Here is a 17,890-nt window from a genome sequence, read left to right on the forward strand (position 1 = left end):
ATCGTTTGGAATATAATTTTAAAAATCATTTCAAGATTCGTGCACTATACTTTCAAAACAGTCATTGCAATGCTCTATATAACTTATAGGGTTTCGGAAGAATAATTTGTCCTGGGGATAATTGAAAGCTTTTTCATCTGACAAGGATATATTATTTATTGGCATTGAATAAGCTCAACATAAGTAAATATGGATCAATGTGTATACTTCACTTATGACTGAGGGCGTGCCTTACTTTGTATAAGTACAATAATCATAATATATTCTAATAAAATCTTGTTTCACAGATGTAACAACAATGTTCTTGTAACAAACAGATCGACTTGAATTTTTAAAATAACATTTTGTGCCTGAAATATCCACAATACTTGCCTTTTTAGTTATTTTACTTAATGATAAATGAAAATTTCTATTTATGTTACCTTTTAAATCGTATATAGAAAAGTGTATCAAATCAATTATCACTTCTAGATGATATTTACAAAAAGTTCCATATATGTATTTTCAATTAAAGTTCATGATAATATCATATTTAATATTCTCTTTTTGTATGAGTCAAAACCAAACAAATATTTTAGCGTTAATAAATTGTTTGTGGAAAAATTAAATAATTTGTCTCTAAGCTCAGTAGCGCGGATGTGATGGCAGCGAGTTCTAGAGCATAAGCTTTTTTGGTCCTCTCGTTTGGATGGAGCATTGAACAGAAGCTGCTATTCTTGAAATTTAACGCTTAAATTATTTACCTGTACAGATACGTTTTTAGTTTAAAAACTTCATAGTTAATAGATGCCCAAAAAGTAGTTGATTATAAAATCCAAAATTGTTTACTGGGGTGAGCTCTATAACAATAGTGTTAAACTTTAATCACTGTTACGCTATTATTTGGTAATATAATATATGGAGTGTTTCATTTGAATATATAGTTAATAAGCATTAGAAAAACTTTAGATTTTGTATTGTTTCAAGAGAAAAATCTCAAATATTTTTGTAACTTATTGTTAACTACTAAAGAGTATATAGTTATAAGAAGAACAAAGAAGCGATTGGGCGCATCTTAATCATGCCTTTAAAAAGAAAAATGGGAGTGGTGTACTCCTACCGATGTTTATAGTTTTATTATTATTCCTGTCACTCATAAACAACTATACATGAAAACCCTAGAAATTTTGAAAAGATAATAGGATTTTGAACATTTGTCGAAACATGATCTATTTTTTGTAAAATATAATGATGGAAAATATTCTTGATCCTATTATCTTCTTAAAATCATCAATAGTTAGTAACGCTCTTTAAGCAAAGACTTGAAATTTCATTCTTATTTTTCGTTAATAATACATAAAAAGGTAGGAGTACGCGACACCATGCGTCGAACAGTCAATTCTATAGCTCATTTCATTCTTGAGATGCCTTGCGATTAGATAGGCATACACAGGGTCGTTCAAAAAAGAAGTTAACACATATTTTTCTATCACCACGAGTGAGTTTTCCAGTAGCCAATTAAGCTCAGCCACATTTCAGTACGTTATCTACACATGTTATGAATGACTTTTTTCTATGTGTTGGTATCATGTAAATCAGGAACTTCTTTCGTGTCTTTCGATATTTGGTTGTTTATTATTATCATCATCTTTGATCTTTGTATTTAATTTAAGTGAAATTAAGTTGGTTTTCATAATTGTGTCTCTCTAACGAGTCGCTTGATTCCTACCACCCTCTGGTACGGCCCGCAGACCTTCACTCAATACCATGTATCTCAATTGTTGATTATGCTCCGCGCCCTATGTTTACCCCCTCCCCCTCCAGGACACTAAAAGCACTGATTACCTGCCCTGATTGGGTAGAGATCCCCCATTAGGGTGTTAATCCGTTTAATCTTTTGTGGCCCACGCCACGCCGAACCGTTTCGTTTAATTACCGACGCTTACATAATTTTCAGGCGGACGTTTCTCTTTAAATGTTGCGCTCGTGTCCAAAATTACAGTGTTTTATGTCCAATTTATTAGAACACAGTGCTAAAGAAATTATATTATGATTATTTTTCGAGTTACGTCACGTGATTAATTAGTGATACAACAAACAACACGTATATTATGATCGTAGACAACAGCAAAGATTGAAGAATTACGTTAGAGGTTTCGTTGGATTTTATTAATCGATTCGGACTTAGAAAGTAACATTTTAAACTTAAACCATTGTGAGTAATAAAGAGAACTTGAAAATATCATCTAAATACTGTCAGAGGAAAATTCAAACATAGTAGATAGTTTTTAGCAATCACTTCTAGTACTGTAGTAATATTTTTTCTTATAGTAGTATTACAACGGGATTGAGATTTAACAATATTATGGCGTATGTAAAAAAATAGGTGTATAGGCGAAAAACGAGAAAAAGGAAGCAAACGGCTAAACGTAGGTTTTGTAAACCTATACATGTTTTCCCAGGTTTTTGCTTGTTTGAAAAACCAACAAACATACTTTTAATTCTTAAAAATAAATCAGCATTAAGTAATTTAAAAAAAAAACATTTTAAAACATTTTATTGTTTTTTTAAAACCTGTAACTAATCCAACTATATATGTTTTGCCCGTTAACCTATTATGTAGAAACCTTAAAAAAATCTTGTACACGATTTAGTCATAATGCTCTTCAAAATCTCTGCATTGATTTTCACAAAATTTCAATACACATCAATTTTTTTGATACAACCTGTTGTACTAGTAGTGCATATGAACACGTTTAAAATCTAATACCACCATGTCTGTATCATTGACGTAACCTTCACCGTAGCGTAGGGGCAAGACTCTGCCTCCTTAATCGAGATCACGGATTCAACTCCCGTGGAGATCAATACAAAGTTGCAAAAATGTTTGGAAGGCTTTTACCTAAAATCTGTAGTAAAATCGATTAAAATACTATTTCCCTACAAAAACCCCTTTAAAACAAATCTGTAATAATATCTTTTGTTTAGCTTTGCAAGTGTATTCTAATAGACACAACATAAACGTAAAATCGTAATTGTGTTGTATGACAAATAATTATGTAATTGAGATTCGACACCGTTATATAACAATGTTTAATTGACAGGCATTACACCATTGTTGTAATATTCAGAAGCAAACATACTCTGTGTACTTTGCATTAATTGGATAATGATGGTGGTTTTATAATGAGTCAATGCATTTAATGTACATAAAGGAAATCATTTGCGACAAAATATTGTATCAGTTTGTATTCACGTTCACTGTTTACCTTTGCTATCCTGAGGCGCTAGCAGTAGTCAGTGAAACTCTCAAGGGGAGTTTGAACATCATATGTTTACTGTTTTGTAATTTTGAGAATTGGTTGTCAAATATATTTCTGGGGTTCTCGAAATTGTAATGTTTATGATGACTAAATCTATATTTATAGTATTTTTACGACAGTAGAAATAACCACATCACAGTCCAGGAGCTGACAGCCAACTTGCATTGCATAAGCAAACAACCTGGTTGTAAGTAATAACAACCGATTGAGGAATTTTTCCTAAAAAGAAATCGATCATCAGTCGCATTACTTTTGAGGGCAAAAAGGTAGGATATTAAAAGGGTTAAAATATAAAACTATATTAATTGTCCCAGATAACATTTTTTTAGCTTGACACACTTAAAACAAACCTTTGCCACATAAATGATAGTTATGTCAGCGCCAGTTTACGAGATACAGAGATTCAAAGTCGCTACTTTCAGCCATAAAGTTGGCGTTTAATAGGCTGGCTGATACTAATTAGCTTTAATTTAGGATTTTCTTGAACTAGTATATATATGTACACCCCCTGGCCACCTGCAGTTTTTTGTGAGTAATATGCGGGAATTCATGTGTCTATACGTAGAATGATTGTTAAAAACAGCATTTTACGTTTGCGTAATTATTTTATTGTATTGTACTAAACTGTACGAAATTTCTGCTAATTCGGACTAGTTACCAAACTAAAAACCGACTGCCAGAGATAATTGAGACTGGAGAGATAATTGAAATAGGCGTTCTCTATTCTGTAAATAAACTGGTGTTACTATAGAGAAACTACATCTTTAAAGAAGAAAAGTTAAAGAATTTGAAGTGTTCTCGAGGTCGCATTGCTTGTCGCCATACTAGGAAGAAAGGAAGCCCCCACCAGGACAGTGCCGAGGGAACGCCACAGGCGGGTCATGACCGGGATGAGCTTACCATTAGCCTACCATTGAACAATGTCTTGCGAAACCCTTGCAAAGGTCGGGACTAGGACGTTCCTTTCACCTGCACTAGCCGTCGACCGCAGCCCGGAGTTACGAAGTTGTACAGCATGGGCGCGCTCCACTCGCTGAAACTAAGCTGGGTTTTATCTCAAAGAACGCGTAGAATGACTGTGTATGGTCTTGTTAAGGTTTACAGTCAATTATATCTTCTTCATGAAGTGTCACTCATATTAGAGATCGGAAACCATAATGGCCAGTTAGTTATCTTTTCACCGCTGCCCTAAATAGGTTCTGGGTACTGAAATTAAACCGTTCTCTTAGGTTGATAATCCATGATACTCTTCTTCTTGTAACATTTGCCTTGAATACTTAATTATATAAGTTTTTATTTTTTCTCATAATATGCCAAAATTATTTAAGTTCAATACTTTGGCCATATCATGGCTTTATTGATTTCAAAACGGAATATTCTTTACATTTATTGCGTCTTAAACTTTCATTTTTCCTATGAGTTCTTACATTAATCACTCACAAAATCAGTGGCCAATCTATTAAAGAAGACCACATAGGTAAAGATTGTGTTTCTTAATACATTGTTTCCATCCTTATCACCCGTGCTCAGGATATCCAGAGAATTGTGCCTCCTAACCAAACTGAATTTACTGTTCACAGTAAGAGTAAAAGCAAAATGACATGTTCTCAAAATTGAAAACTAGTTCTTCTAATATTATCAAAAATAAGAAAGTGGCTCGAGATAAAACGTTTACTCATAATTTACTTGCATTATGATCCAAAGTGACAGAAAATATTTGAAGGTGTTTAGCTGCTGTATAAAGTGTGGACAAACATTGTAAACGTCACATAATACAGGAACATCTAATTGGGTCTCTTGGTTTGTTAAATTTATGGTACTACTTTTTCTGCACATTAATTTATTGAGTTAATTTGTCTTGAGCTGTCCCATGTTGACTAACTTTTTGTCATATGTTCCTGTGTCGTCTTGGACCAACATCCAACCAAGTTTTTTGTTTCTATAGGACGTGGCCTGCTGATGAATTCCGCACTGTAGACACCTGTGGCGGTTTTGTTGCGTGCGGCAGCAAGTCTCTAATGTGCTGACGAGGTTGCTAACCCGACTAAATGAGCTGAGGTGGTCAACGTCTCAGTTAATGGCCTCTCTTTCTCTCTCGGTTTGGTCAAACATCTGTCTCTCTGTCTGCTTGACTAATTAGGCTTCTTTCTTGTTCGTTATTCGCCGATTTGGACAAATTGCGGTGATATTTTCCTTCGCGCGTGACTGCACCATTGCGTCCTTTCCCGGTTTGTGAAATTCCATCTTCGGTTTACTACTGGAATGGTCACGTTGAACTCATATTTGGGAAACTTCATCGCCCACATTGATCAAACAGTGTTTATTTCCTAATACGTAACTAAAATCTATCTTTACATGAGTCAATTTTACCTTGAATACTTGAGTACCTATATTTAATGTTATTAGTACAGCGTTGTCACCTACCTCAATTTTCAAATAGCACGGGAAAACCAAAACCTAGATTCCATTAAAATACTTTTCTCCTGGTTTTAGTTCAAAACCAGAAGAAAAGTAAAGTCATAACCATAAAATAGTATTCCTATAAGTGGGAACTGATTCTTCAGATATTTCCACAAATAAATGATTTGAGGTCAAGTAGTGGAGAGGACCTTATTGTCTCAACTCCTTCTTTTAAAGAAGAATAGATAAAAAACGAGCGACTATAAAAAGTGGCTTAGATACAAGCCAGTAGTAGTCTTCTTGGAAACCAGCCGCAGGAAACAAAATGAACTTCGAGTACATCCGGTACTCCACAAGGTGTGGACTAGTTCCTATCTATTCCCTCGGTAACCCAGATTGCTGTAGAAGGAAATGTCTCTAGAGGTGTTTTTATCAGATCCGATCGCATTGTTCCTCCTAACACGGATGCAAGGTTTGGTACCGGTCGCTCTTTCGAGGACTCTCCTGGTCAACCACTTTCCAGCAGCACCATTAATTAACGGGCGTGTGACAGTGCGTTTTACCTCATAAGTTTCAAGTCCTCTCTTACTATAGTCATTCAGTGTTCCCAAATTATTTAATATAACTGGGTGGATAAAGCTATAAAAGCCACTTTAACTTGAATGAGCCTATTTTCATTTGATTTCAATTTCAGAAGAGACTAGGAGACTCAGGTAGCTGAAGAGAAGTCATTCGAGTACATATTATGTAAAATACCCATATACAACACAGAGATTTTAAACATACCACTAGTAATATATCTACATTTCATGTTTAATTTATTTTGGGGAACCAATTCATATATCGGATTTGTAAAATTTCATTCAAATTAAATTGGTAATTGTGTAAATACGCGAATGTCCGTAATTAATAATTATCTGTTGTTTCATTATACGTTTTTAACGCAATACAAAACTAACCTTTTCCCATTTGTATCCATTTTACGTTACTAGAAGTTACGAAGATGTTATAGATTTAAGCACACCTTGAAGATGGCTTGATGGTTCACTGCTGCGATCTTCCTCATAAATTACAAGGTTGAGAAACGACCGAACGCCAAGGTCTTTTCCCAACGCCATTTTCCCCAGCTGTTACCGTATATGCGTATCAACACTTTATCTCCGACCAAGTGTTTCATCCAGGCTAGGCAACTTTCTCACTGACTTCATTACCTTTCATACTCGTCATTAACCTCGGTGTCCGATCCGACTCGTCACTTTCCCCGCTTCCTCTACCTCTTGTCGCTGCGCTGGTATCTGGATGATGACGGAAGTGGAGTAAGGAAACGGTTGAATTACTCCTCTCACAAGGTTATGTGCATTTCCTAATATGTAGTGGCGTTCTTAGAACCTACCAATTGCTATTTGGAGGAGAAAACTTCATTCCATTCCCGGTACGGCATAGAAACGTAAATGGTCTTCACTCCTCAGGGTTAATGCCTGTTCAGATTTATCAGAAGGACTTACAGGAAAAAGGAATTACACAAACCTTTTAGGCAACAATTATAGTTGTTTGTTGAAAAAGATATATAATCACAAATACTGTAACAATTACAGGAACGATCAAGTTATAAGAAATATTTGTTCAAAATTAAAATTAGATCACTAACATATTACAGCATTGTTATCTTCGGGATTTAATGGATGTAATAAAACACAGAACTCTCTATATTCTTACGGCATACTTCTTATTAAAGAAAACGCAATTAGGTTTCTCTTTCTCAAGACGCAATTAGAAATTATCACTGTACATGACTTTAGAATGACAGTTTGAATGACTCTTGTCTGGTCAGGCAAAAAAACTTTCAGCAAATATTTACCAACAATTATAAATTTGCAAAAGAAGAAAGATCAAAAGAACTCGAGCATCAACCTTATTCATAAATTTAATTTGGTATTAACATTATTAACGTAGCTAGTCTTGTAAACGTAGCAAATGTTGCGGAATCGCATAAGCAACATAATATGCTGATTGTAACCTAGGATTGAAAGTACGATTCGATTTTGACTCAATTAAAAACTTTTTGTCTCCAAGTCATGGAAGTATGAAGCGGAGTTTTGTTTGACTTAATTGTAATTGCTTCAAAGTTCTCAAACTTCCTAACGACTTGCAGAGGTCGTAGTTTTGAGGAACAAAAATAAAACCGCAAACCCTGTTCGATTAACTTGACATGGCCTACATTCTGCCATCTCATAGTTATTCACTGGACAACTATAAGAGAAACAAGAAAATAGTTTCCATGTAGTAGAACGGATATTGTGTAATATTGAATTCATTGTTGAATTATAGTTTTATGTATACAAATAGATAATACTAGTTGAATATGCTATGAAAGAGGTCCTAGTTTTGAGGAACAAAAATAAAACCGCGTCAAATCATTTCCTATTTTAACGTAGTAGAAATAATCACCTAAATAAAGAACTAATAGTTCATTGAAAAACATTTATTAATTATTTGTACTTATACTATGTGGAACAATGACATAAATCATATTCCTCCAGTATCTGCTGCACTGAAATTATAGTAAAACCTTAAGTTCGATCGCTAGTGGCAGATTTGAAAGAAAGAAAATGTTGTTTTGGTATTTACTTGTAATAGTATGATTTATATAAGTTAGAACTTTATATATAATTTTATTGTGAAAGATATCGCATACACTATTCAATATAACGTATTTTAACTTTAGATTTTTTAGCTTTGCAATTGATTCTGGGCAGATCACTCACGCTAAAATATTCTACCAGAGTGGATGATTTTGGCATGTGTTTTGGCTATGTAAGCGTAAAGAATCAACCATATTCTTTTTTAGTTTTTATCACTAGGAATAAGAGTTTGAATCAGTTTTTAAATTATTGTAACAGTTTAAAACAATTAACAATGTCAGGTGAAGTAACTCATGTTGATGCAGGTGAACGTGCTCATGCACACCTACGTGTGCGTCCAGCATGACTAGGTTGGGACGTTGTACAGTTACCAGCTAGTTTGATAGCGGTATGTAATTGCATTATGAAATGAGTATATCGCCATACATTCCAGTTTAATTTATTTACTTGCATATGTAAACTATAAACATGCATTTCGAAACTAGATTAAAGTGTTTAAACTATACACACGAACACACACACGCACGCACATAGCAATCCATTTTTAGGCATTGATATTGAATTAAAAACATAAAGCAGTCCCCATTTACCTGCCCCCTTTGGAATGACCCTTTCACCGAACTCGATGAAATATTTATATTTTTATCGTCCTCCGATAAAATCCCGCTCATCGGTGAGCTTACGGGATTTAATCTGAATTTACACAGCGGGTCGTAAATGTCGCTTTTAGAGGTGCGCGGCTTTTATGGTACTTTACGAGGTTTCACAGGTTTAAATGGTGATAGGTGCTCTATATTGGTATTTCACTAAGTGGAAAATGTTTGACAATGCAGTATAAAAAGAACATTGTTGAAACAATTAGGGTTCTTTGCAATTTTTACCAGTTGTAGTAAAAACAACTTTTGCGTTGTTAAGAAGATTGCATAAAAATATGTTTTTGCTCAAACATTAAATATATGTATGATGACACAAAGCTTGGTTTTTCTCTCTACTTTTTGAAGAGGGAAATACATTGTTCTTTATTGCCATGGCGTTGTAGAACTTTTTCATAAAATGAACCTGATTTATGTTCACAATTATTTATTGAGTAAAATTAAATTATTTTAGGAGGGCAATTTTGTTAAAAGTAACTTATCTAAAGTTTGTTATAAAAAGGCCTAGGAATTATTATAATATTCTAGTAACCAAAACCGATCAGTTTACTAAGATTCTGAACGATGAAGCTTTCAAACTACTTATTTACAATACTATTAAGACTAATTCAATATACAATGCATATAAAAATAGGATTAAATTAAATTATATTGGACAAAATATACTAAGGCTTTATAGAGCCAAACCACAACTCCTAAATCTTTGATACACATAGATACCAAGAGTACTGATGGAATGTCATATCTAGTGTGCGAAAATGTAACGCTATCCTTCACAATATTGCAGCAAAAATACTTAGTTAAACTTTTACAAATAAACCCGAAACATTTATGAAGGCTACGTGGAAAAATGTACCAATCGGAGAGGAAGGAAAGATAGGGAGGGTGCTTGTACGTGATACTAACTCCTTCCTCTACATTCCGCAGTGGGGATATGTAGATGGACTTTTTTAAACCAACAACCCCTTGAACCCCCTCTTTTGGTTATCTTTCCTGTAACAGGGAACCGATTATCACATTAATTTAGATGAGGTTCATGTGATAGTGGTGATAACTCATGTGATTATTCGTTAGAATGCCAAAAAGCTGTGCCGAAACCAAAATTTGTTTTTCTAGCTTTTATTTGTTACAAAAATGATATTAATGACTAAACTAACCCCATGTTAAATTTAAGCGTAATCCAAAACATATTTTTGCGTACTAAAAACATCCAAACTTTAATATAAAATATATTTAGGATTAGCATAAATCCCTAAAAGAACTCCTGCCTCTGTAGAGCCACCCCTACTTGCCATGTAAGTTTACAACCTCAGATTTAATATTTGGATAAGTTCATTATATAAACCTGGTTATAACCTTTTTAGTGAAGCCTGTTAGTTGTATTCCCCATTCCCCATTTCCTTAGTATGTCCCTAGGAAATATATCATAGTCACTTCAACACGATCTCGCTGTATGTAATAGTTTCCTCAGCCGTCGATATTGTTTTCATTGCATTATTTAGCATATATTTGTAATGCAATACTTGCTTCTTTCCTTGGTCTAGTTTTTAGAGGGATCGGCCGCTGAGCCATGCCTATTGTCTGACTCTCTGTTTTTTTTCCAGCTATTGCAAACTACGCCAAAATATGAAGAAACACAATTTATTGTAAATTACAGACACATATTCTTAGTTACATTTATTACGTTGAAATTTATACCACAGTTTAGTTGTTTATATTTGATTTGCATTAAGTGGTTAGTATTTGTCTGAAATCTATAGTAAAAGTTAGATAATACATTGATTATCGCAAGTTAGAAGTTCACCATAATTAAAGTACTTTATTCTTCATATTTTATAAAATCGCCATATAAAAGTATCTATGAACTGAAATCTTCTATTTTTTTTATCGTATGGACAAAGTGAATGATAATAATTACGAAATTGTTCAAGTAAGAAGCGCTTTACTTTAAAGGCAAATAAACAAGTGTTTCTGCATCAATGATTTTTTGAGACAGTAAAATACCCGCGGAGAAGAACCCTTTAGTGTTTAAATAACTTTATTCTAACTCTCAGTTCAATTGTTTCAATAATTTTTCCATGATGGAATTTAAATCCACACATTCCAACTTTAATATTCATATTAGAATGGTAAAATTTTGATAATCGTACTTCTGAAGGAAGGCACCTGTTTTCTAAACTTTAACAGTGCGTAGACTATTCCTAGATCCTTTCTTGATTGAAGATTAAAACAATGTAAAAAATAAAGTGTTTGAATTGAACACTTGACGTGGACTTAACAGTAACACTGAACTGACTAAGAGAACATCTCTCAATCCTTCACTCGTCATTTGTCACTGCTCCTCTGTAATTGGGTTTCTAACAGAAGATGACTTTTGTTTATTTCAAGTAGGTCTTGGAGGAAAGCCTTTTGTCTAACTATTGCGTATCCTAACATTGGGCGTGGACATCCCCTCCTGCGCCATTCTATAAACATTTGTATTAGTAATGCAGTATTTATAACTACAACAGTTGCATATTTCTGGACACTTCATAGAAGCAATGTGCGAGGCAGTTGAAATCTTATTCCATTGATATTTTGACAAAAATGAATTATATTTTTGTAATAAAGATACGAAATACTTGTAACTACGCAATAGATTTAAATAAAAATAAATGCAATGTAAAGGGATTTTTAAAGATTACTTTTAGGATATCACATAAATAAAACTGTCTACTGGTAGGTTATGAAGTACGTAGTACAGTGATCAAAACAACTGAAAGTAGCAAAGTGAACTAACTTTGTAATATTTGAAATGAAAACTAAAATATATATTATGTGAATTGTTTTTAAAAATAGAGTGACAACAGTTCTTTACCTGTATATGAAAGAGCCTAGTGTACCAACAGTCTTTCCTTTGCGGAAAATATGATCAGCCCCACATAAACTATTGAAAACTACATTGAAATCTACAAATGCTTCTCTTTATTATACTTTACACCAAATAATATTGGTGTATACAAATAAAAGCAGGAATTTGTGAGTAAAAAGTACACAATTATATAATTTTTGTTTGTAAATTGTGTGTACCATTAGAATAAAATGAACGCCAAGGTGGGTAAAACGAAAAAGTACGTATCGAACCGTTGGATTAACTTCTCTGATGATACTGTCAACAATGAAACTCATCGCATTGTTTTACTCTGCCATACAACCTCCCTCTCTTTAACGTCCCTTCCACCCTCTCCTTCTCCAGGGGCCAGCTGTCGGTGTCCGGCGCCGTATATTTATTGAAACAGAAATAGGGGTTAGGGGCTGTGGAATCGCCGGGTGTGAAATTGACCGCTTCGCTCTATCGGCAAATACAGGTGTCCGTTATATAGCACCCTCTTTTCCTCTCCCCTTCACTTAGGAGCTTTAAAGCCATTCTTTACACGGCAGTTTTGCCAGAAAAATAGTAATTTAAATGAACTAAAAATAGGGATTTAAAATGTTAAAAGATAATTAAACATCTACACTTCAGGGTTTAATAATTGATTCCGATAGTTTATTGAATAATACTTTGTCGAAATGGAATGTATATATATTAAGAAAAGAAAATTATACTATGCAGTGTTGACTTAGTACTCACTAGATTACGGCACACATGAATAGGCACCTAGACACGAGGAACACAAGTATCAACCTGATTAGAATCGCCGTAAATAAAGAAAATGTATAGGAAGAGATCTGTTTTTCAGAAGGAACACATACGACCAAGTCAAAATCCTGAAATTCACTAAGTAACTTTTATAGGCAGTGGGTGTACTGAGTTTTTAGTTGGCACAAACTAGATTGAGTCGCATACGCCAGTCTTTGGCTTCTATATTCACCAAGAGAACCAATGACCAATGCATTATTGAAGTTCAAAAGTATTTTTAGTCTCTTTGCTTAGGTGGCTAAGTATTTCAAAGAGGCCTTTCTTTAGCCTTATACTGCTTCCCGTTGGGGTTACTGGTCTGTGCGAGGATCATATCAAGCAGAACAATAAAAGAGTCGGTACATTACAAAGTCAAGAGTAAGCATGCAGAGTTGTTAAAAGTGCTTCGGTCATATTCAGGATTTAAACTTTGATCATGAACCATTGATCTGTCTCACAAGTACAGCGTTGATCATAAGATATCGTCTTTTCGTCGTGCATACTAAATTGGCATGCATGTTTGTTATGAAGTTTCTAGATACATTGTAGAATTATCATAACTAAAATCCTATGAGGCAGCCATATAGTTTAAATGAGCGGAGATATCGGTACTAGTGTTGCAGGGTTGCCTAGAATAAGAAATTCGTCCATTTTTCCTAGAGAAGAAAGGATAGGATGAATGAAAAGCGTCAGTAAAATGGCTTTTCTTCATGATTTTCCTTTTATCTTCCCGTTTTGTGTTTTCGTCAGTTTTGAGATACTCATAATTTTGAAAATAAATTACATTTTGGATAAAAAGCATGTTAATTTTTTACCAGATACCTGTTTTAACCATGTTTGACCGTTTCCAAAAAAAAAAAAAAAAAACAACACGTTAAAACATCTACTTCGTTGAATAAAATTAGTGTAACTGCGTTATGTCGCTTTAAATTACTTTGTTAAAAGTTTGCGAGATTGTTCTAGGGGATGTCGTGAAACTCGGTTTGCGGTGTGAAACTCACAAGTGTTGTCAGAAACTCGCAAGTTTCGTCACAAACTCACAACTCGATGTAAACTATCTCCGCCTTATCTGCCCCAGTGCTTCACTTAGCACCCTTCTGCTACGGCTCTCTCTATTTAACAAGCTTTTAGTATTATTTCATGCAAATGTTATCATCTGTGATTCTTAAAACTTCCCTTTAAAATGTGTACATTTATCTCAGATAATTGTTATAATAAATTTGTTCCTGTAAAAAAGTAAAATGTTTATATTTTAATGGTTTTATTAAATTATCATGGTTTTTTTTTGTAAATTTGAAATAAAATATTTGTGTTTTATATTTATTAGACACTGCTGACCGTTAGGGAGTAACAGCAAACACATTGTTTATCAATTATAAAAGTTTGTTTTAACACATACTGCTAATGAATGGAAATTAATAAAGCTAATTAAATCCGATGTACATTTGAATTATTAATTGATATTTTACTAATTAAAAATACATATAAAGAATAAAAATGAGTGACATATTATTGGGGGTACTAACTTATTATTAGAAAGGCCACTATAAAATATGTAGTAGTATACGTTTGACTTTACAGCGTTGCCAGATTTATTACGTCTGACGCACAATAAAGGCAATCTCATTGTTGTCTCCCATCAATCACAGTGTTGCCGGAATGCCGACACAAACTGCCCCGTTGAGTATATAGAGAGCAAATATATTGTGCTGAGAAATATATTTTGATTTAGTAAAGTCATTATCACGTGTGTTTCTTTTACAAGGTACATTTATGATTTCTATTATATTATAATACTTATATATATTTTAAATATTAATACAGTGTAAAACATTTTTTATCGATATACCATTCCATTCATTACGATTTAGATGTTGCACCATGATATTCTCCTTATTTAAAGTACAGACCAGTTTTTAAAATTTGTAATATTCCATTTTGAGTATTATTCTGTTTCCATTATAAAATTCAAGAAATATTAGTACTGTATTTCATATAGAATCAGAAGTAAAAATTTCAATATACAACATATAATAATATATGTATGATTATTTACTTCAATTTATGTTGAATGTATTGTGAATTTTCATAAAACATTGTTATCATAGTAGCATTTAAGCTGAGGGAGATATATGTTCGTTAGGATAAATTCTAAATGACCTTGATGTTCTATGGATGTATTCTTGAATCTGAATATCTCTGTTTTGCTGGACTTCCTTAAGCATCACTCCATCACCTGTAACTGAGACGATGGTTATTTTTGGCCATATAGTAAGTTTAGTGAGTAAATTAGCTGATAAGAATCTCTTTCACTTCACCTACGATTACAAGACAAAACACAAGACAACGAAAGGTTTATAATTTACATAAAGCTTGATTTAAACACAAAACTACTTGTATATGTTTATTTATAATGAGTTAAAGTGGTGACTTAAAATTATCTTTTTTGCAGGCCGTGTTTTGTGAAGCATGTCAATCTCTGTTTGCTCCGGTGTGCCACAAGAGCCCTTCTTGGAGTCCTGATAGAGTAGATATTCCGTGGGTTTTGCACAGACCAACCCGTAACGTCAGAGACCACGTGACTGTCTGCATCAGTAACACCATCACCTGTCAACATGGAGACCGAGGAAATCACCAAGCTCGTCGATGGAATTTATAAGGTAAGGATCTTTTCGTAATAAATTAAGAAATCTTTGGAATTGTTACTTTAAGGGAATATCAATTTGATTTACGGACGAAAATTATTTGATCAGTTTTCGTGGAATATAAATTACATTATAATACAATGAGTCTAATACCATGAACTCAAATAAGGTTGTTAAATTAAATATGAATTACTATATCAATGTAATGAATAGATTTCAAAAAAGTTAAATTGAAGCTGACCACATCATGGTTTGTACCTCAAACGTATGAACAATTTGAGACAGGTTTCTGATATAAGTAAGTGGTATAGCTGTAATGATTTTTACAAAGGCTGCAATACCAAATTAGAATAAAACAGTGTTCGCGTTTGATAATTTTGAGTTTACGTAGAAATAAACATCTCTGTGGTATATGAAAAATTTCGGGCACACAAGAATAAAAAGAATTACCATATTCTGAAGAGGGTTTATTAAAAGGTTGTTAACATTAATATTTTTCGAGTATTTTTGTCATGTGATCGAGTCATACTTGTCGTCTTTATTATCGTGGCAATATAAAAGACTGAAATTTAACTAGGCTGCAATAGATATTTTACAGAGATACGTAGTTCAATTTTTGGTAGTAAATGTTGATTCTTAAAATATTTATTTTCAAATGTGGCAATTTTGGTAACAAATTAATGTCAGTTTAAGGAAGTGCAATTCTTAAATACGTTAAATCCCATAACGGACAATCTGTTGTAGTTTCCAAATATTTCCAAAATCCAAAAAATATTATTATTTACACAAAAATCGTAATTATATATATATATATATATATATATATATATATAATCTTTTGCACAATTTTTAGTCATATGTAATAATTAAAAAAAAAAAAAACATTGTTATCAAGTAACCAATTATTGAAACTAATCTTTATATCGTACGTAAGATTAATAACTACTACTAAGAATAACAATTTGAATTAGTAGCAATTCTACTTACCTTGACTTAGTAGCAATAAGAATATGTAAATATTACGCCATTTTAGTTGCTTAGTCTTTATTTCCAAAATAACTAATGTAAATCAAAATATAAAGGTTTCAGGAAATAATTCTTTCTAAATAATAAATTACTCTTTATATACAAATTAATTTATTTCATGGCAATAGAATACAACGTTACTATAGTAATGTGATCGATACGTTTTGCCTCTAATGTCAGGAATATGTTACTTTTATTCAGTACATTTGATCCTCTTTTAATCACACTCATACTCGTATGCTACCCCCATCAATCCGATGCAGTTTTGTTGGTAAAATACGTGCTTAAATATTACACATATGCTAAAATATGGAAGAAGAGGCTGTGATCTATTTTATTGTTTTTATGAATACAAAGCTCAAATAAATATAAAGATTTATTTTGCCTTATTAGAACTTGAAGTCGGTTTTTATACAGACATTTTTATATCACGTATTTCACTGGGATCTCATCCCACATATTAACGGAAGGGTCGTTAAAGCACAAGATAAACGGTACGGCAACATTTGTTCGGTAACAACTAGGATTTGAACTACACTACATTCTTATTTTAAGTCCAGCGTAATGCAGCGTAAACCTAAGCAGATATTGTTTTCTTAAAATTCACGTATAAGATAAAATGGCCTGATTTGCATCCGATGTTTAAATTTGATATTTTGACCCAATTCCCCTATGTCTCATCTGTTAACTGGTTCACACCGTGTTGAAAGAGACTTGACACTATTTGTAATTGAATTTAATTGAATTGTGTTAACATAGTTTCATCACGGGGTGAACCAGAAACTGAGACAATATTCAAGACAGTTGGCCCTTAAGACTGAAATTTCATAATTTGGTTTCTTGCTTCATGAAGAGCTTCAAATCAAAGCTGTGAAACATTCTCCTAAAGGTGAAGTATCACTACGCCAATAATATTGTATATCTTAAGTCATGAGCCTAGTTTTAGTTTTATAAGTTATTAAAAACTTATTTTTAGATAGTCTGTACACGTTGGTAACCAATGATGACCAAATTGATCCTAGTAAAAATAGAATTACAAGTCAATTACCATTTTATACGTGGGTAAGTAAGTGAGTAAGCAGGAGATCTACTGGTGACCTTGTGACTGCAATACGCTCTCCACAATTGAGGATGTGTGTAATAACCTTGGCGAAACGTTGATTATCTGAGATTGCCTGGATGTTGATAGCCAACCGATGCCGATGAGATGATCCGGCGCGGAGCGGTGGGTCGGTTTACGTGCAGAGTCATCTTTCCGATTCGTATGAGCAATTCCACTGAGGAAATCGGTTTCTGCACAAAGTTGATTCAATATTGTAGGCTATATCAGATTTCTAAATTGTAGTTATTTATTTACGTTGATCGAATGTATTGTGTTATACACAATAAATGTATTAAATATTATTTTGAACCAATGCGATTGAATTTAAATTAATTTCTTAAAACAGTGCTGTATTTAACATTTCTATAAACAAATGTGTTTATTGACCATTCAACTCTACAGAGCAGCTACATTTTTGGCATTAGGTAAGATCCTATGTTTACCGCCTTCAAAGTACACCAA

General features: G+C 33.2%; 1 protein-coding gene across 2 annotated transcripts in view; it reads left to right on the forward strand.

The window, feature by feature from the left end:
* Window positions 1-17,890, forward strand: part of LOC124354317 (brain-specific angiogenesis inhibitor 1-associated protein 2) — a 457,812-nt gene that overhangs the window by 43,366 nt on the left and 396,556 nt on the right. For both annotated transcript variants that reach the window (XM_046804675.1, XM_046804674.1), the window contains exon 2: window positions 15,108-15,315. In XM_046804675.1, coding sequence (XP_046660631.1) covers window positions 15,271-15,315 — 45 coding nt within the window. In that variant the 5' untranslated portion in view covers window positions 15,108-15,270. The remainder of the gene's footprint in view (window positions 1-15,107; window positions 15,316-17,890) is intronic.

This window comes from Homalodisca vitripennis, chromosome 2 (genome assembly GCF_021130785.1).
Source record: "Homalodisca vitripennis isolate AUS2020 chromosome 2, UT_GWSS_2.1, whole genome shotgun sequence".
Lineage (NCBI taxonomy): Eukaryota > Metazoa > Arthropoda > Insecta > Hemiptera > Cicadellidae > Homalodisca > Homalodisca vitripennis.